The sequence below is a fragment of the Eulemur rufifrons genome, chromosome 19, assembly GCF_041146395.1.
Source record: "Eulemur rufifrons isolate Redbay chromosome 19, OSU_ERuf_1, whole genome shotgun sequence".
NCBI lineage: Eukaryota > Metazoa > Chordata > Mammalia > Primates > Lemuridae > Eulemur > Eulemur rufifrons.
In genome coordinates, this window is record NC_091001.1 from 94,537,281 (window position 1) to 94,558,991 (window position 21,711).

At 36.6% G+C, this 21,711-nt stretch overlaps 1 protein-coding gene across 3 annotated transcripts in view; it reads right to left on the reverse strand.

Moving 5' to 3' along the window:
• BABAM2 (BRISC and BRCA1 A complex member 2) overlaps positions 1-21,711 on the reverse strand; it is a 395,148-nt gene that overhangs the window by 165,482 nt on the left and 207,955 nt on the right. For all 3 annotated transcript variants that reach the window (XM_069494165.1, XM_069494164.1, XM_069494163.1), the window contains exon 7: positions 15,941-16,050. In XM_069494165.1, coding sequence (XP_069350266.1) covers positions 15,941-16,050 — 110 coding nt within the window. The remainder of the gene's footprint in view (positions 1-15,940; positions 16,051-21,711) is intronic.

Below are 21,711 nucleotides of genomic sequence, written 5' to 3' on the forward strand. Positions count from 1 at the left end.
TCAAGATGTTAGTCTTTGGAACTAAAATGTTGGGGGGACTCTTCCAATAGGGCTATAAAAAGCAGCCCCAAAATGTAAACAGACATAATTGCTCTGATCAACAAAGTCTGTGAAGAAACTGAGAACTGAGTAGGAAATATTTGTCTATAGTATGTAAAGCAGTAAGAAGATCAAAAAATACAAATGGAGAAACACACTTTAAATATGGTGCAGAGTAGAGAGCTGTGGCCTTCCTTCCGGAGATTAAAAGAGGATAGGAGGTAGACATCAAATTGAAGAGACTCTCAGAGCAAGTTGGCTCTTTTAATCTCATAATTAAAACGCCTAGGGTCACACTGAAAAAAATTAAAACATTACCAAAAAGGCTAAAGTTCCCTTTGATCTCTACTGTCAATCCTGGTAGAGTAAAACTGCCTAGATTCAAACAGGGGTACCACCACTCGCTAGGCATGTGACTCTGGCAAGTTTCTGACCCTCTTGCATCCACACTCACATCCACACACATTTCTCTGTAGAAATATATACTATGGTTTTGATGTTTAGGTTCTTTCTCTTTTTTTTAAATTGTACATATTTAAGGTATACAACATGATGTTTTTGATATACATACACATAGTGAAATATTAATAATTACTACAGTCAAGCAAATTAACATTAATCACCTTCCTTAGTTACTTCTGTGTGCATGTGTTAATAGCACCTAAAATCTACTCTTAGCAAACTTCCTATAATATTATTATATTAACTATGATCATGCTATACATTAGATCTCTAGATTTATTCATTCTATATAAATGTAAGTTTATACCTTTTCACCATCTTCTCCCCATTTCCTCCCTCTCCTCAACCCTGGTAGCCACTGTTGTATTCTCAGTTTCTATGACATTTTTTAAGATTCCACATATAAATGAGATCATGCAGTATTTTTCTTTCTACGTATGGCTTATTTCACTTAGCGTAGTGTCTTCCAGGTTCATCCATGTTGTTGCAAATGGCAGCATTTCCTTTTTAAAGGCTGAATAATATTCCATATGCACACACACATATACATATGTACACATATATACCCCCCACACACATATACACATGCGTACATATATACACAAATACACACACATAGACCACAATTTCTTTATCCATTCATCTGTCAAGGGACAATTAGGTTGTTTCCCTACTGGTGACCATTTTCATTTGTTTCCATGGCGGCGGACTGGTGAATAACAGTGGAAATAATAAAGACCAATCACCAAAATATCTAATGTCTACACACAAATATTCTGAAAGGTTTTCCTATTGTATGAATAGAAAAATCTAAAATTTTAAAATATCATGCTCTATGATCTTTTTTTTTCAAGGACTCACATATGATGATATATTAATATTTAGTGAATCCTTAAAAGCTTTCAAAATAATTTTCTTTAGCTTTAAAAACACATTAAATTTGTCATTCTAAACTCTGACAAGGTTCAAGTTAGGAAAAAAGTACTAGGTCAGAGGAGGAAATGAAAACATGGAAGTGTTATCACCATTTGGTCATAAACTCCTTTTCTCAGAGAAACATGGCTATAAAAATCTGTTCCAGGATGAAAACTTGGCACAAAGCAACCCGATCTTACATCATAGTTTTTAAGATTGGGGTGGAGTAGGGAGGGGAGGGATTAAAAAGTGGGAGGGAAAGGTCTTTGCATGCAGGAAAAAAAAAGTTGTCAGTAAAGTAAATTTTCCACTGATGTATGTAACTTCTTTGAATTAATGGTTTGGTTTAGCTGAAATTTGGCAAGGTAGTACAGTAGATTTTAGTCTTTTTCAAGAATGACCTCTATTTTGTTGCAGCTGTCCATAAAAGATAATGTTCACAGACAGGACATTCATTCCCTGTTATGATCCTATTTACAATATTATGTTAACTCATTATTTGTTTTGTTTTAAACTAAAGGCTTCTCCATTCATTAAGTCATTAGTGCTGCTAGTGAAAGACAGCGTGTCTGAATTTTAACAAGTACAGAAAAACTCCAATATAATCATTAGCCCTTTATTATAGGAATCAAAATCAGACATACCAGGGTCAAATTACATGCTCTTCAATAAAACTTCACACAGTAAAATCTGACAACATTGATGTTAGACCTTCCCTCCAATAACAACAGTGTAAGGAGTTCCATTTTATATATGAATTTTACACATTAAGAGCCTTAGTCATTACCTAATTATACCAAAAACTTGTAATCAAGAACCATGCTATTACTTTAGGTACTAAATAATTACCCTTTGAAACCATGCTGTGGACATAATATACCATCTACCTTTAAGAAAAAAGATGAGGTAGATCAACTTTATTTTTTAACTCAACTGACATATCCCCTATCCACATCCATACTCTGCCCTGAAAATTGAGTACTTTGTTATTATAATAGACCAATTCACAGATTATTGTATAGACAGAAACATAATGATGTGAGAAAACAGTGGAACACTTGAGAGCCAGGGGCTCTAGAAGGAAAAGTGCTGTGAACCATATGAACTTCACGGAGGTCAAGGTCAAACACAAGAGGAAAGTTCCAAAGTGCAGATTTCAATACCCTGGAGCCTTGCTCCTTCTGGAGTTCTTCTGTCCCCGCTATGAACTAAATTGGGAAACCTAGATGCTTGTGTTGGGCAGGGAGTGTGAGAGTGCCAGGGCTCGTCATGAATCTGTCATTCCACTATGAGACGAAACAATAGGGGTAAGAACTACTTACTAACATAGTAATTACATTAGCTATTGTGAGAGCAAGAAAGAAGTTAAAGTGTGCTCTTATTTAAGCAAACACCAATAAATATGAACAATAGAATTATTGGGGGAAAATGATCATTGATTATATATCCCTTATAATAAATGTTCCCAATCTGTGGGCTTCATGACACTGTGGGATCTTAGAGTTGACAAAACAGGTTTACTAATATACTGCACACCAAGCATTCTCTGAAGACCAGTGTGTGTGTGTGTGTGTGTGTGTGTGTGTGAGAGAGAGAGAGAGAAAGAGAGAGACAGAGATACACGCATATACATGTATGTGTGTGTTATGGACTGAATATTTGTATCTCCCCAAAATCCATAAGTTGAAGCCCTAGCCCCCAATGTGATGTAGCCTTTGGGAGATGATTAGGTTTAGATAAGGTTGTGAGGATGGAGTCCCCGTAATGAGATTAGTATCCTTATAAGAAGAGGAAGAGATACCAGGGCTTTCTCTCTCTCTGCCATGTGAGGATACAGCAAGCCAGGAAAAGGGTCATCACTAGACACCAAATCTGCTGGCACCTTGTTCTTGAACTTTCCAGTTACTACACTGTGAGAAATAAATTTCTGTTGTTGACGCCACCCAGTCTATGGTATTTTGTTCTGGCAGCCATAGCTAAGATAATGTATATGTATATACATATATGCATACATATATACATAGCTACATATATCATGTATACATACAAATGCATTATGCTTCTATATATCTGCATACATACAGCACACATACATTTGCATATACAAACATATACATACATGTATCTGTTTTTCAAATACATACACACATTGTTGTGATTAATAAAACACAAGTATATTCAAAAGGCATTGTGACTTCATCATTTATTAACATGAAATGCTAAAAGTATTTAATATTACTTCTATCTCTAGGGGTTTGTGAAACATTTTTTTAAATTTATTTTTTACCCACAGTAAAATTTACTCTTTGTGTCATGGCTTCTACGGGTTTTGACAAATGCGCAGGGTTGTAAAGTCACCACGGCAATCCTGATACAGAACATACAGAACACTCTATAAAGCTGCCTTGTGCTGCTTCCCAGTAGTCAAGCCCTCCACCCACCTCATGGAAAAGGTTCTGACATTAAAACAGGTCCTCACACTCAGAAGGGACTGAAATAACTGCCACACAGTGCTGATGACCACCTGTTTCGTAATCTTAATCCACCTTTTTTATACATTGGTTTCTATTTCCATCGAGTGTTTGACGTAAAGGATTAAAGGGGAAGGTCACTGCAACAACAGGATAGGAGGAATTAACACTTAGAGGAGTTCAGACTTCAAGACAGTACAAAGAAAAAAAAGTGCTAGAACTTGATGACAGTCTAGATACAGATAGGGGAAAAATGAACTATGCCTGGGAGACACAGGAAAATCATTGAGTTGGATAAAACTGGTGAGTGACGATTTACGAGGAAAGGTAATGAACCCTGTTTTGAAGTGAAGAAATGATGAGATCAGATTTGGGTTTCAATAAAACCACTCTGGTGTGTCCATCCCCCAGACGGTGTGCACCACACCTGTTAGGTGTGAATATACCCATCCCCTCCTCCCCCCTCCCACCTGCCCAACACCAGATGAATGTTACTACTATATTTGCACATAAGTGTTGATCAGTTAATACCAATTTGATGGTGAGTACATGTGGTGCTTGTTTTTCCATTCTTGTGATACTTCACTTAGTAGAATGCTACTTGGGTTGGGCAAAGGCAATATATGTAACCTAAACATTTGTACCCACATAATATGCTGAAATAATAAAAAAAAGTATGTATTGATGGGGAAAATAAATAAATAAACAAACCGCTCCGCATGCAGTGTGGCAACTAGACTGAAGTGAGGAAAAGTGTCGATGCAGGGAGACCAGTCAATAGTCCAGTTGAGAGATCTCAGCAGCTCAGATAAGTTATCACAGAGGATAGAGGTTTAATATAAAACCAGAAGAAGTAAAGAAGAACAGGAAAGAGTTTCAACAGCTACACAGCTAGAATGTCATTCAAAGCACATCTGTGTTCCCAGTCTTTGTGGAAAACTGGAACAATCAAGACACAATGCAGAAAGACATCTAGCAATACAGTCAACTAGATAACCTAGAATCCTCCTGCTACAAAATACCAAGAAATGTTGGATAAAAATTTTATACAAATATAGTTGCACTCGCTTCAAATTAAGGAGGATCCCCAAGAGCATCTATCCATGGTGTTACCACCTATGGTTCAGGTGTCTGGGACACATGGTGCCCAGGGGGCTGAGTGTGGTGGGCACTGAAGCTCCTCAGGCAGGACAACGCAGCATGCGGCTTTCCTGCATGGCCTGTCCTGTAAAGAGGCGCAAAGGCTGTTGAAGGAAGGGAGTGACATGGATCAAGCTCTGCTTTAGAAAGATTAATCTGGCAAAGAGTGAGATACATAGAGGCTTGAAACAGGGATGGGAAAAGGGCAAGGAGGTGACTGTGAGAGACGATGTGGAAGCAAAACCAACTGGCAGTTGAGTAGTTATGGGGAAGCAATGGCAAGAAGGTCACAATAGGATGCCTGGGGTCTCCAGAAGGATAAGCCATTCATGAAAACAAACAACATCTGAGAATTGTAGATTTGCGGGGGGAAGGTGGGCAGTGTTAGATGATAATTTACAGGTTAGATATTAGATCTGAAGATACAGTGATGATTCTGGCATGAGACAGTACAGAAGACATTTAAAATAGAGAATTGAAATCTAGAATAAAGATGCTTAAATGAAGTTTATGAATTAACTTTAGGAGAGAATGTGTTACTCTCAAAACTGTATTTAAACTTTCTGTGTCTATATATTTTTCCAGGGTAAAGTCCATGGCTCTCATCAGATTTTCACAGAAGTCTCTGTCAATCTGCTATTCCTTTAAACATAATGTGTCAACTTTGGATACTTTTAATCTTGTGGTGTTCTGCAGTTTCATTCTGTAGTGTCTAGGTGTCAATTTCTTTTTATTCAGCCTGTTTGAGATTCACTGCACTTTCTCATTCTGAAGGGTGGTATCTTCTATCAGTTCTGGGACATCAGGGCATTTCTCTGCCCTTTCTGATCTCTTTGCTCCTACCTATCGCATGGCTCAATGTTTTTGTTAACTGCCACATTGCATCTCAGATCTTCCACGGAGAAATATTTCCCTACTTGTGAATGAACACAAATGAACAGTGACTGCATAAAACAGTAATGATCAGCGTTCAGAGCTTTGCTGTTAAGATGTAGTGTTAAACTGGAAATCACGAATTTCTCATCTTCGTTGCAGAAAACACTCTGCTCAAAACCCTTGAAATGTTTAGCAGAAAGGTGCAAGGTCTGATTTTTTAAATGAAGACATAGTGTATCTTACAGTTTTAGACTAATCATTATGCTGTAGAGAAGAGAGTAGCATTTAAGAGAAATAAGACACAGAGCTGCCCTAAGACATAAAATAAATTTAAGACAGAACTTAAGGGTCAAGCAAGTTTAAGAAACATGTACCAGTGAGATTTGAGTTATCACAGATTTATATACATCTTCTAAATGTGTATTTTCTGCCCAAAAAAGAAGCTAGAGAAAAACACTGAGATATCACTAACTTAAACGGCTGGGGAGGATAAAGTTCTATATCAGAATGTTTCCAAAAATATGTTATTTGGGAACTGATTGATTTTCTCCCCCAAGTAAATTCTGTTCTGGTTCTTTTTTGCAATGTTTAAAAGCAAAGGCTGAGCTCTTGATCTTTTGGAAGGCACAGGCAAGATAAAGGGCCAAACTCACTAATGAAAACTTGCTGAACTTACTTTTCAGAATTCCATTCTAAGTCACGAAGAACCCTTTTGGCCCTGTTCCCAGACTAGTAAAACGAACATTTCAAGTCTCTAGAGGCTAAGACAGCTCTCTCCACCAATACCAAATACACATCTTCTCCTGACAGCTGGTTGTCTTAGCATACACAGGATCATATATTTACCAAAGGAAAAAAAAAAACCTCTCCAGGAGCACAGTATTTATTAAAGGATTAGCTCAGTGACTCAAGTAAACATGAATAAGGCTAAATTAAACCATGTTTACTACTATAATGTTCTATTACTTAAATCCTGATACAAAATCACCACAAGAGCTTTGGGGGTCTCCTTTTAGAGACCACTGATACAGAACTTTAAAAAAAAGGCAAGAATTATTTTGTCTTTCAAATCTATCTGTGCTTAGTTATACAATTTTTTAATTATTCCAAAAATCTTTTGAGCCTCTAAAATGAAAATTTTTCATTCTGTTAAGATGTTGAATTCAGTATTTAAAAAAAAAAAATCGTAATACACTGAACTTGCTTATTTTAAAAAACAAACTTACTGTATCTGATTTATCTGAATTTAATATCCTCACTAACCTATAATTCTAAATAGTATTATTTTAATTTTCAGCTCTCCTTACCTTTTCCCTAGGCCTTTTAGTCAAGGTTCAGTTTATCCCAGCCTTTGTGGATTACAAAGAGACCTTGTCTGTTGCAGGCCCACTGCTGGGGGAAGGCAGTGGAAGGGAGGCTGGAGAGGTCACAACAGTAGATAAGAGGGTGCATGAGATCAAAATCATATTCGCCACCTGTAGGATTCAGCTGATAAACCACTCCTAGGAAATAAAGCTCTGCCTCTCAGAAACATGACCAAGGGACCATAAAGGAAACTAGCATGCTGGCTAGCCACAAGGCACAGCAGTAAGAAATGACTATGGAGACCACATGCCTTTACATGCACATGGATCCAAGTGTCACAGCTTTCTGCCTCTCCAGCGAGTCTGATCATTGGAGACTGGGACTGAGCAGGGACGTGGGTAGGGCCAGCTTGGCAGGAGATGGGCTGTGGCTCCCCAGCCCTCAACTGATGGAAACAGAGGCCCAGCCCTTAAGGACTTTACAGTCCAGAGAGACAATATGACAACAGAGGCACAAACCCAGCAGGGGAAAACCGTAGTCTTGTTGGGGAGGCAGGCGACAGTGTCACATAAAGTTCCATGGAGGAAGTGGTGATTGAGACGATTCTAAGAGGATGGACAGAACTTTAACAGACCCTACAGAAGAAGGAAACAATTTCAATATTCTGGTATAAGGAGCAGCCTTAGGTATAGAAGTACAGAAAAATATAAGGTGTGTTCAAGAAATCACAAAAATCCAAATTTGGCTGGGTACAGGTAGAGCCCAGACTGGGTGGAAAGGTGAGCTGGGACCATAACACAAAATCTCTGAATGCCAGGTTGAGAGCTGTGTACTTAGTTCAGTTTGCAATCAAGAGGCATTGATGGTTTTGAGCAAGGACATTACACGGATGGATAGACTGAAATGGGAAGAATCATAAGTCAAAAGGCCATCAGGAGACATGGCAATTGAAGGACTGGACAAGGTAATGACAGTAGGAATGACAAAAATGAGTGACATTGTGGAGAGCAAATTTCTAGTACAAAATAACTGGCTGGCTAATAGGGGCAGGAGGTGTGGTCAATGCCTTTGCGACATAGTACCCAGGCACCAAGAAAACAAGAGCGTCATGAATAAAAATAGGATTGTAAAATAGAAGCACTAGCGTATTAGGGTAATGATGAGTTTGGTTTCAGACACTTTGAATTTGAGGTGTCAACTGAACACACAGACAGACATGTCTATCCAGTGGCTAGAAAAGCACATCTGTAGGCAGGGAGATGAGGTGGGATTAGAAACGGGGATTTGGAGGTCATTCACAAAGAGGTAAGGCCACCAAAGTGGTCCAGGGATGTAATTACAGGAAACACAATTTAGCATAATTTAATATGCTGAAAAAAGGAAGAAAAGGCAGTGAAGGAGACCAGGAAGGGTCTAAGAATGCCAGGTTGTTGAAGAAAAAAGCTATATTATAAAACACATGCTAGGAATACTTTCATGAGGATCAGATGGGGTGGTAAAGTGAAAAGCAGTTTGAACATTTTTAAAGAACTAAACAAATATCTTTCCTTGTTGTTACAGTATTACATAGTTAATCTCTAGAAAAGGCACATTACATTGGAAGACTCAGGCTTTCTAAAATCTTCCAAAGCTCCCCCTCCACCAAATCAAATAGATATGTGATCTCCTCCTCTATTGAACTGTCACAGCACTTAATAAGTATTTTCTTAGGTATTTCTACAAGAAGCACTAACTAAGCAACAACCATGGGCCAATCACTACAGTAGGCTCTTTCATATATATCCCCCACCTTGGAGTAGAAGAAACTGAAATTTAGATTTACCCCTCTTTACAGAAGATGAAATGAAGCACAAAAAGGTTAAGTAACTCGAGCCAAGAATGCCAGCCAATAAGTAAAGGAACAGAGGGCATCTGATGCCAAGTATTAATGTGTCTTTTCTACTAAACCGCAAGTTGCAACCTGCCACATTTGTTCTTATCCCCCTTTCTATAATACAAGCAAATTAAGAGCATGGGCCATATCTCATTTATCTTGACAGCCTCTGAAGCACCTCGCAAAGGGCTTCACACTCAGTCAATTCTTACTGGGTTTTTATTGCCTGAAAGGATGAACATGCATATGTGAAGGTATACAGGCCTTACTAACAGCGAATGTTTGTGGGCTGGTAGGCTTTGAGTACTTATTTCCAAAGTGGACTGTAACTTAACAACAAAAGTTCTAAAAACAAATTCTGTACTTGTGAAAGATGCCACCTGGTCTGCCTCAGGGCTGAAGTCCTCTTTTTATGCACAGAGTGGGAACAGCACAGGGAGTGACGAAGCCAGTTTTCTTCAAACCACTCCCACAAATGGGCTCAGACCAAGAAAAGGGCCCACACCTTTCGGGGAAGAGAACTATGCAGCCTGTGATGCCCATTTAACCTGTGGTTTCACTGCTGGAACTGCCAACAGTCTGGGAAGGAGGGAAAGGTAGAGCATGTTTAGCGCCAGCTTTGATGATGTAACCTTAAAATTCATAGCTTTTCTGCCAGCAAAAAAAAAAAAAAAAAAGCAACTGTTTTAGAAACTATTTTTTTTCCTTTCCTAATATTCAACCAAAGTCTAACTTGCATCACTAACTACTAGCTTTTTTTTTTTTTTTTTTTTTTTTTGCATAACTCACCACTTTTTTTTTTTCAATGAACAGAACTTAGTGTCTAATTCAACTGATTAGTTTTGGTTCCTTGGAAAACAAATATACAGGGCCTGAAATATGTTTATTTCATAAATGTCCCTACTATAAGAAAAACACAAAATTCTTCTCAAAAGCATTGACTTTGAAAGCCATATATATGTGCAGTGGGAGACCTGGAAACAGTAGGCATCTAAACACCCTAAGGGCATGCAGCCATATGCAACAGGGTGGCCAGAGACACCAGACAACTATTCCAGAACTCTAGGTGAACAGACAGACTTCAGAAGTGGGATCACATTTCAGAGCTTCATCAAATTATAATGCACACGAGAGTTTTCTACCAATGTATCTGACAGGTATTCCCTTTTGTTGGTATTACCTAATTTGGGGACATCTGGCAGAAAACCCCAAATGTCTTTAGAAATTTTTAGGGTACAACAAATTGATCTCTTTTCCTACATGTGATGACAAGACCCAAAAGTAATTTTTTTCTTTTCCTGTTTCTGGGATTAGTTGATGTGAGTGTAATATCCTTGCTTGCTGCATGGACAAGTTGGGTGGAGAGATAATAGCCAGACTAGACCCAGATTTCTCCTAGGCTCAAGATATCTTTCTGTGCTCATAGACAGAGATGGTGGAAATGCAAGCTTTCTCTTGATAATTTTTACTCAATGTGGATTGGGCTATTGGTCTCCCCCAGGCCTCTGCCTATCAAATGCACTGCATAGGGCTTGGAACTTTCTAGAAAGAGCCACAACAGAAGACAAAAAGAGTATAAGCCTCAGCTAGGGCAACAGTCTGGCATCAGCTTTGGGTGGGTCCACATGGGATGCTTTTCCCCTGATTCCTGAAAGAACTCTCCAAGTCTGAGTCTACAATCAATGCTTGGATAGCTGAGAGTTGACAGGATAGTATATAAAACACAGAAAACAAATGAGAGCTTAACACAATACCAAAGATAGTACCAACCCTCTTCGGTCATTTCTTAGAATCTATTCCAGGGGTAGGAAACCTTTTCATGTTGGAAGGCCACATTAATTTAGCTGTAATCAGATAAGGCTGCATTCAAGAAACTTCAATTAGATATACTTAAAAATGTACAGTATTTTGTAAAAATCTAACTACTATACATTTAATAATTTCAAAAAATGAAAACTATTTATTAATTTTAAAGTTAACTAACCTTTTAGTGACTTTGTTGTGCCTGCTTTTTGTTGGACAACATTTGAATATTTGGTTTCAGCATGGAGGTCCCCAGTTTCAGCTGATCCTCTAGATGGGTATCAGTCATTTGGGACCTTAATGGCATCTTGATTTAGGTTAGGTAGGAAAATGTAGATTTGCAGCAATAAGCGGTTGAAAAGCAAGAAAGCATTTTTCGGGCATGTTGCTGAATGCATGCATTTTCTCATATTTCAATTGGATCTTTCTTAGCCTCAAACAATGACTTTAAAAAGTCATCTACTGGGAACTCAATCAATTCCATCTGTAGTTCTTTAGGTGCCTTGGTGATATGAACTAGGTGAGGCTGAAATGCTAATTTGAGTGTGATGTCATGATTCTCAGAGTCAGTGAACCTTTCATTGTATTCTCCAATTAATAGATCTATAACAGTTGTGTATTCTTGAAATGCTTCACATATATCATTCTGCTCATCAATGACCTTTGCTAACTGGGGAAAATGTTCACCCAAAATTCCTTTTGAAGAAGTGTTTTGAAAAAAGATAGCTTTTTTCAAAATGCTTACATTTTTTGTCACATATCATATATAGACTTAGTTTTACCTTGTAAAGAAATAATCAAATCATTTTGATATGATAAGATATCACACAGAAATGCTGTATTCCTATAGAATGCTTCTTTCAATAATTCACATTACTGATTCTGTTCTTCATAAAATTTAACTATCTTTTCTCACAGAGATAAAATTTTGACCAATACCTGTCCCTGACATAGACAAAGCACTTTAGAATGATAGGGCAAATCCACACTGAATACCTCATCATTCAACTTTAGCGTGTTATGAAACTGACTATGCCATGTTGCATTTGCACAAATAATAGTTAACAATACTTATAACTTGTTGAAAAGTGTCACTTAAAATAGCAGCTTTAGCACAGAGATTTTGCTGATGCAAGATATAATGAAAATAAATGAGAGCATCTGGATCTGTTAATACTTTTTTATCTACACAATAAACCCTTCATATTTTCCTGTCATGGAAGGTATACCATCTGTACATACACTCAGTAAATTTACCAAATTCAGTCCAACTTCATAACATTTATCTTGAGAGTTGTTGAAGATATCTATTTCCCATGTTCTGTTCACAAGAGTGCCCAAAGCAAGTTAACTCTTCATAGCAGAGAAAATATTCTGTTATGACCTGAATAGTACAAAACTTGCGCCAAGTCAGTAGTATCAGCTGATTCATCCAAAGCGATTGAATAATATATATTTTCCTTTTGAAGTATTGCATGAAGTTTTTCTGTTAAGTTGAAGGCTAATTCATGCTGCTGATCAGTTATGGTTCCCCTTGAAAGAGGCAGCTGTTTGTACTTCAAAACATTATCGGGGTCTAAGCATCCTACAACTTCAACAATAAATTCTTTCACAATTTTCTACATCAGTGAATGGCTTCTCTTTTTTCTCAAGTATATAAGCTACTTTATAAGTTGCTTCAGTTGCATTATTTCCAGGTCTTATTGCTGCTTGAAAGATTTGTCTTTGCTTTTGCTTTTCATCTTTTCATTTCTGCAGTATAACTTTTTGTGCCTCTGCCTCTAAGTTAAAATATTTGTGGTCCTTATGAGTGTTATAATGCTGATGAGCATTGACTTTCTTTAATGTTGATACTGCAGTATCACAACGCACGCAAATCATCTTACTTTTAGCAGAAACAAGATAATACTGAAATTCCCAATCCTCACTAAAAAAAAATCTGTTTTCTTACTTCAGCATTCTCTTGGTCTTCTTTGACATGATGGAGTGTTAGGCAGACAGAATTAAAAAATACTGTTGAGCTGTGTAACTATTTACAAATTCCACTTCGGACAGAAACAGTGCATCATTGTCAAAAGCTGATAACAGACTGGCATCTTAGATCCCCATAAACTCTCACTAACCAGCCTCATGTAGTAGTGGCATCAGTCAGGTGGGGGAAGTTAGAACTAAATCACGAGTGAAGCAGCCATCAGTTTAGCCCTTGTGGCTTACTAATGTTCTACTTGTGCTAGTCAATCTGGAAGGATTATTTCATTGAAACTTATTTTATTCTTTGGTATTTTAAATATGTTCATTTTAAAAATAAAATAAAAATATAAAAGATGAATAAAAATGTATTAATAAAAATAAAAAGATTTGCTCTGTAAAATTTGGATTTAGTCAAAAGGCTGCACTGAAAGACCTAGAATGCCACATGTGGCCTTAAGGCCACAGGTTCCCTGCTCCTGACCTATCCCATAACCATGCCTTCTTGAAATGGCATTACTTTTGTTGTATGTGAACTTTGCAAGAATTAACCAAAGGTATCAATAACTTTAGCAAATACGTAAGCCCTTACAAAGTCATACCTCAAGTTTACTACTTTCCATGTTAACCTTTCTCTACAACTTCATTTTGAAAACTTCCACTTAAGGATATAAGAACTTCTGGTAGTTTACTCTGGTATTTCAAATAAAGTTCTACCAAGTAAATCCGTATCAACCAGGAAAAGTATAAGAGCTTTCAGGGCAGCATTTTCCAGATTTTTGGTGAGAATTACTTACAAACTTAGAAGACTGCCAATTAGGCCACTGGTAACTACGCAATGCATTTGTACGAGGCATTCATGAAATGAAAAGACTTGCTCCTTATCCTTGATCAGCTCACAATTCAGCAAAAGATAAAAAAAAAATGCATTTAACCAACTAAAGCTATGAAGGGTAGACTATAATATTAATACGGATTGTAAGATTACTACAAATTCAGTATTGTGAAGAGCTCCAGGGAAGGCTAGACTAATAGTACTTGGAGAAAATGGTTGGAAAGATGGCATCTGAATGAGGCCTTAGAGAATGTATTACATAATATTTCAACAGGAAGAGGGAACTAGAGGAAGGCATTGTACACGGTAAGGAACAGCTTTAGCACAGGCATCGAGGCAAGAGAGCAGGTGAATTAAGAAAACTTTGTGACTGGGTCCAGCTGAAAGACAGGCTATTGGAGAGGAAGTAAGAAAAAACTGATTTGGAAAGGTACAGCATGGCCAGTTCTTAATATAAAAAAGAGGGGACACATGCAGAAAGCTAGATTTTAGAAATAGGAAAAATGACTTTTAAAATACACCCTTCCCTAATCATTTTTTACATTATATCTTAGATTTTTAGGACGAGAATATTTGATTGGCAAGTTTATTTGCAAACTAGGTGTAGTAATTTCAAAGAAAAATAACCTGGCTGCTGGAAATAATTTTTTTCTGAGCTGGAAATTCTTGCCAGCAGCGCAACTAATATATTCATATTACCCACATCTTGTGATTGTCCCCTCATCACCAAAACGCCTTTGTAATTTAACTCATTAGGTACACACTGAGTGGCTACTCTAGAATTGGTATTTGCTCACTTATTTACTCTTCTTCTCCTATTATGCCCCAGCTTGCCCTTGCTAACCACTTACTCATTCTTCTCCTGTGAACTATATCAATACTAATAACATTAATAGCTACTGCTTGCTGAGTGCTATAGTGCCAGGCACTGCAATTAATGCTTTATTAACAGTATCTAATATAATCCTCGAAACAACACTATGAAATAGGTACTATTATCTCTATTTTATGACTGAGGAAACAAGCTCAGAGATGTTAAATATTTTTGCCATCTGGTAAGTGGCTGTGCCCACCTTAAAACCAGATCTGCTTGACTCCAGAATTCCTGTACTGCCTCTCACACCCTTTGACCTCTTACTGATAGCCTCAGTATTTTCAATTCAAATATAAAACATTCATTGAGTGCCTGCTACTATAAAGTTCTTTCTAGGTGCTGTCAGAGACATATAAACAAACAAAAGCATGCTTACAGATTGTTGATGCTCATAATCTCCCATAGTTGGGGGTATAAACAGCTATGTCATAAAGTTTATAAGATGTTGTGTCCACAATTCATAAATCAGAGCAACCAAGGTCAGAGGGGGTTAACACAGCTTAGCGGATGAATGCTGGATGGTGACCACATCTCCTTACAGACAGAAATCAGCCAACCCTGACTAAATGACTCACAGAGAATTTTAATAATACATTTCAATCAGAGTCTGTAAAAACTCTCTCTGCTGATGAAAAATCTGTCTTGTCAGAAGTTCCCAACCAAATCTGCTTATAATCCATTTTCAATGAACCTCAGCTTCCTTTGAAGTAGAATAAGCTTCCAAAGCATTTAGTCAACAATAAGCACACTGTGAAGTCAGTCCTTACAAAATTCATTACCGATGAGTAAAGTTATTTGGTTAGAACACAAATGTGATATCAAACTACTTCTACCATGTAGCCTACATGCTGTGTACAATTACATATGGCTATTTAGATGCAAAAAAATAATTCAAACATGTTATCTTTTTAAGTTGTCTACTTTTAATATTACCTTTACCAACTTCTGATTAAGTTTTTTGCTTAATATTTTAAGGAGACTACTTACATTTTTTACCAATACCTCTAATAGTTATAAATATATAAGAAATTGGGCCAGATGCTGTTCAGTAGTCCTCTTTAGATTACAAACATTCATACCTCAGGGAACATCTGGCGGGAGTCATAATTTTGGACTCAGTATGCCTACTCTTCTCTTTCTACAAAGGTACAGTATTCACATCACAAATTGCACGACTAATACTCACCAAAAGATTACAGTGGCAAATATTTCATTTACTCTGAAATCTAAACTCCCAATGAATTTTTTTTTAAGGAAATGAAAGTCAATAAAGAGAAATAATTTTAAGAGTTCAAGAGAGGCAAAGAAAAAAAAGTGGGACACGTTGATTAGCAAGAAGAGGCATCAGGCTGCATAACGTTAATGACATTGACACTTACTGCTCAATTCGGGGTGATAAGTACAGCTTTGGATACACTTGGGTAGCTTCAGTGTCCTCAAAACTGACAGAAAGGAGGGCCACATCTTCTCCAGGGTCTTCATTTACATCCTTAAGCAGGAAGTGAAAAAAACAACGTCATCAGCACCTGCTCTCATAACGCCTTATTAGTGACAAGCTAACAGTCCACTAGCATTGAAGCCATGGCCGTGAGTTACCCTATTCCAACTTAGCAGCTCAGCGTCCTTTGCCACACACCTAACACTCTTCTAGCGATGGCTTTCAAACTTTCTGCACAAAGCCCCGCAAGACGAGGCAAAAGGCCCCACCTGTCTCAATTGTTCCCACGTTCCAGGCGAGGGTATTTGTGCATCTGGTGGTAACATAAAGTATTAGACAAAAACATAATTAACCAACTGCAGTAAAAAGCTTGCTATAAACATGATGTATATCCTAAAACACCAGCAAAACATTAAAATACCCAGTAAGGTTATTACACCTACCTTGACAGTATGCTGTACCTTATGTAAATAGCAAAATTTCCCAGTAAACACACCATGAAGTCTGTCACCATACAAGCAAATGGCAGGGGGGGTTAGATATTCAACTACTACTTTAGCAAAAGGATTATGGATGATCCACATGTGACCCACAAGACATACATATCTCAAAAGTCTAGTTATAAGAACATTATAAGACAAAAACATTGTTGATCCAAGTATGTACCAATAAACATTGTGAGGTTAGCCAAACAGTCCATAATAAACTAAACCAATAATGATAAAGCTAAAGTTATTGTAATTTATAATTAAAAAGAATAACAGCAATTGAATATCACAACCAACTCAAGCCAACACTGACGATACTCTGCTGAAGTGTCCTGAATCAAAATTGTGGAATTTACAACTATGTGCACGTGTTTTACGATTACTGCCAAGCACCAAGTGTCTGCCAGACTTCTGAATTAAATAATGAATTAAAATAAATCTAGTAGAATGGTTATTTTCATTTGTGACTACCAAATTTTAGTAACTCAATTTGTTTTTGGTTGGTTGTAGCTCTGAATAAAATATAAAAATTTTAAACACTTAATAATTTTTGAACACTTAACATCTTTCACCCATAGGGATTGGTAAGAACCAACCTATATTTCTGGATCAGTTCACAGGTCATCTAGAGGACTCAGCGGACATACCAGGGTGGGGTCCCAACCTTAGACTTTAAGACTTCCGTGAGCATTGAGAACCTTAAGTACGGATGTCCTTCATCTGTCTGAAACTATGGTCATCAAGCTGGTCATCACACTCACCCTGCTCAGCCCTAACATCTTCAGTCTCCTGGCTCTAACTTCCATTGTGCCTTGAGATGCACAAGTGTGACATGTATACACAGGGACAAGGAATATAAGTCTCTCTCATTCTAGAAAGTAAATATTTTAAAAGGAAAGAAAAGAATCTTGGTGGACTGTACAGTGTCCCCTGGATTCTCTCTCATCTCCCTCCTCCCCTTCATACTCTGTCTCTATCTACTCCCTTCCATCCCACTCATCCCTTTGCCCACTACAACAGCCTGCTGACCCTACTAGTTCATCAAGATTGCTCCCACCAAGGCACCCACTAAACACAGCAAATGCTTCTCTGTCCTTTTCTTCCTTATTATTTAGACATTATTCGATGTGGATGATCACTTGTCTCTGGAAACGCTCCCTTTTCTTGCTTCTAGGAAATTACACTCTCCTGGCTCTTCTGTCTCTTTGTCCACTTCCCCTTCCATTATCATTCTTTATTTTTTTAACTGCTTAATTTTTTCTTTTTGGTTTTTAGATTACAAAATTTAGACTTCCTTCAACAAGTCAAACTATATAGAATTTTATAAAGAAAAAGTTCTTCCACCCTTTCCTCTCCCTAACTTTTCAAGGTAGCCAATATTAAATGCATGTGTAGCCTCAAACAGCTTTTTCCATGCTCATAAAAATATACACACACTTGCATACAAACAGCTCTTTAACCTTCAGTTTTGTTTTCCCTTATGGAATCATATCACTCTATCAATTGCTTTTTAAATAGCCACATAATATTCCATGGCATGAATTTATTTTTTATTAAACCATTTGCCTAGCAACAGACCTTCAGGTTGTTTGCAATTCTTTGTCACTTGATAGTGCTGCAATAAATATTTTTGCAAATATACATATATATACATCTCTTTTAGTAGTGGGACTTATATTTCTTAAGAGATGACACTACAACTGAGCTTACTGGGTCAAAAGTTATGAACATCTTACATTTCAATGGAATTTAATAAATTATTTTCTTAAAATTTTACAGCAATTAACATTTGGACCCATGAATTTGCATCAGTATAAGCCTGTTTGTTTCCCTTCATTCTGAATAACTGGATAGCACTGGCTGTTATCACTCTTTTTAAGTTAATGTTGACAATCTGATAGCTGGAAAATGGTATCTCCATTCAGGTTCAAGAATGAGGCTGAGCAACTTTTCACTTATTTATTGGTCATCTACATTTCTCTTGCAAATTTCTTGATCAAATCCATTACCCATTTTGCTTTAAGGTTCTTTGTCTTTTTTGTTATTGTTTATTAGGTTTCTTAACTTTTTTCTAACACATGCATTGCAAATATTTTCTGTAAGTCTAGCTTTTGACTTTTTACTCTGGGAACTCTTTGGGCAACACAGAAAATTTAGATTTTTACAGAGTTAAATTTAGTCTCTGAGGTTATATATTTCTCTAGTTTTTCATCTAACATTGTTATCATTTTAATATTTACATGTAGATTTATAATACCTCTGGAATATATTTTTAAGTGGCATGATATAAGTATGGATTTTTTTGTTTTTTCCAAACTATGGGAGAGGAGGGAGAATGGGTAAGAGGAGGATTGCAAAAGGCACACAGACACCACTCAACATTTGCTGAATGAATAAATCAGTGAACAAATTCATGTTAATTCCTAACCTTTATTCTTTACATCTAGTGATTTCTCAGTAACCTATTTTACAAAAGTTGTTGTCACCAATGATGCCTGGAAATTAAGTGCTGACTTTTCACTGCACCAAGTTCTCTAGAACCAGTGGCTTTAAAAGGAGAGCCCAGCCTGGGAGTCTGAGCTTACTTATCACTTCTTGCTCTTTTACAGATGATAAAGTATTCAATCTTGAATTTCCCCTTCTGTAAAATGAGGATGGAAATTTTAAAAAATACTTTAAAAACTCATATCTAAAACTAAGGTTGAAGCTGAGCTTGAAATCACATCCATAGGAAAAAATCCATTTTATAATCTAAGTGTAGAAGAAGTTCTCTTTATAGTTAGATTGGTCAACTTAAGAAAGACAGTAAAAAAAGAAATAATGACTTTCAGATACCTCCCCCCAGTGACTGAGTTTTCTTATGTAAGGTCAAGGCTGAAGGCTACGATCACAAATCACATAACCCTGTAAAAACACATTGCAAAAACCTAGGGGCCCACTGAAATCCTTTTTAATTAGATGCTTCACTCCACATACCTATGGATAATTTATAATTATTTCCCTTTCCTACTTTTTAATTTCCATTTCACTACTATTTCAATAAATAACATCAGAGACAATCCTCCAAACAAAAGGAATGACCCTGGTTTATATAATCAACATTTATCATCTGGCATCCTGCAAAAAGTACACGAAACATTAGTCTGAATACGAAACTAGTTATTTCCAGGAGTTCATTTTATGAACTACTTTAGTATGTTTTATTCCTCTTAGCATGGCACATTGAGTTTTCCCTGAATCGGTATTTGATTCCTAATGGATACCTAAGTTTGATTTTGAGTGCTTAAGTAAGTCCGAAGAGTTCCAAAAATACAAATTCACACAGTGTCGTTTCCAGTTTCTGCAACTCTAACAGGCTTGTACATGTGTTCCCTCCCATCTGGGAAATTAGAAAAGAAACTCTTGTACCAGGGTTCTTAGAAGCTAACATTACAGATGATTATTGTAACCACTAATGGCAGCATTTGGAAAACAGGGGGTGGTTAGAGCATAGCAGGGGACATTTAAAAATGTACAAGTATACATTTTCAGGGCTCTCTATCTGTACCATTTGAAACTGCAAGAGGCTAAATTGAGGGAAAAGATGCCGAATCTGCTAAAGCTAAAGAAAAATATTGCCTCCTACCTTTATAAAAGTGCACCAGGCACTGCCATACATATGGTGAGGCAGTAATAGTCAGGATATTTTGTTGAGATTTAACTGTAGATCTGGCTCAGCATTTGACTACAGCATAAAAGGGTTCCTATAGTTTATAGTGAATGTTCACCACAGTTGAGTTCCTTGCTGGCTGGGAGCTTTTCCTGTTCATTTTTGCACCCTCAGTGTCTGGAACATAGTAAATATGTAGCAAATTAGCTGGGGAAAAAAACCTGAATTAATGCAGAATGACTGAAAGAATGATTAAATGAATGAAATAAACCACTGAACTAGCTTTTCTAAATGGACGAATATTTGGGTTTCAGGATTCATAGTATAAAACTGATAGAATTAAATAGAAAATGCTTTCAATTAGGAAGATTTTCAATATTTATTTCTTTAATTCCTAAGTCTATGACTTCTTAATATTTTAGTAAAGAAAACTCAAATCTGAACCATGTATCAGCCAAGGAGACACCTACTAATAAAAGTCAACATTTCCGGTTAGATCATTATGGTTCATTTATATAACTATTCAATTGGGGCTCTTTGCAAATATCAAAAGGGTGTAGGAAGAAAAACAACAATTAGCCTTGGAAATGAAAGTAAACACAAGTACAATTTACCATTATGCTGTATTCCTTTGATATGCTAATTATTCCAAGTAAAGATAGCAGCCATTAAACAAGTCCCTATACATTGAGAACATTAGTGTCAATATAGATACAAACTGCCAGTTAACTAATTGCTGATAGACATTAGCTGAACCATAAATATTACAAATCACAGGTCACATAAGAAGACGTTGTATTTCTCAATTCAAAAAGGCTTACAACAAAACTATAACCATTACTAGCGAAACTAGTCTGTGGGTATAAATCACTATACAGAAGCTATTAATATATAATAATACAGTATGTTGCAAATAAAGTAAGCACTATTTTAAGTTACATTTAAAATGGTATTAAGCTAGACTCAGGATTAACTGTGATTCTTAGAATGATCAAAAGCTAGGTCTGGGTAAGCATCCCATTATACAAAAGCTATGAGTTTTCAACAAGCTATATGCAAATATGAAATTTTCAAAACAGAATCCTGTTTTAAATACTAAGTGAAGTTTATATCATATTTTAGAAGCTCCAGTATTTTGATAACATAGATTCATCACCATCAAATTACGTATTTTTCAAATCAGTGTTTTCAAGTGGAAGAGAATAAGACTCTCTTATGGTGCTACCATTTATGCATTTAACAAAATAAATAATATATATTTATTATATATAAATGTTATATATATACAAATGTTATGGAGATACAAATGTATATTATATACAAATGTTATGGAGAAAAATTAAAGCAGAGAAAGCAGGTAAGAAATGAGGAGGAAATGAAAGTTTTAAAAAGGTGGTGAAAGATGGCTTTACAGAGAATCAGCATTGGTCTTTTATTACTTCAGAGATTTAGCATTAAAAAAGTCCTCTTGACTCCTGGTATGATATATCAACATAAGTAGCCCCAATCAAAATTTGAACGTGGGTTCTACTGGCATTAAGACACAATAGTAAAAATGGTAGGAATGGAATTAAA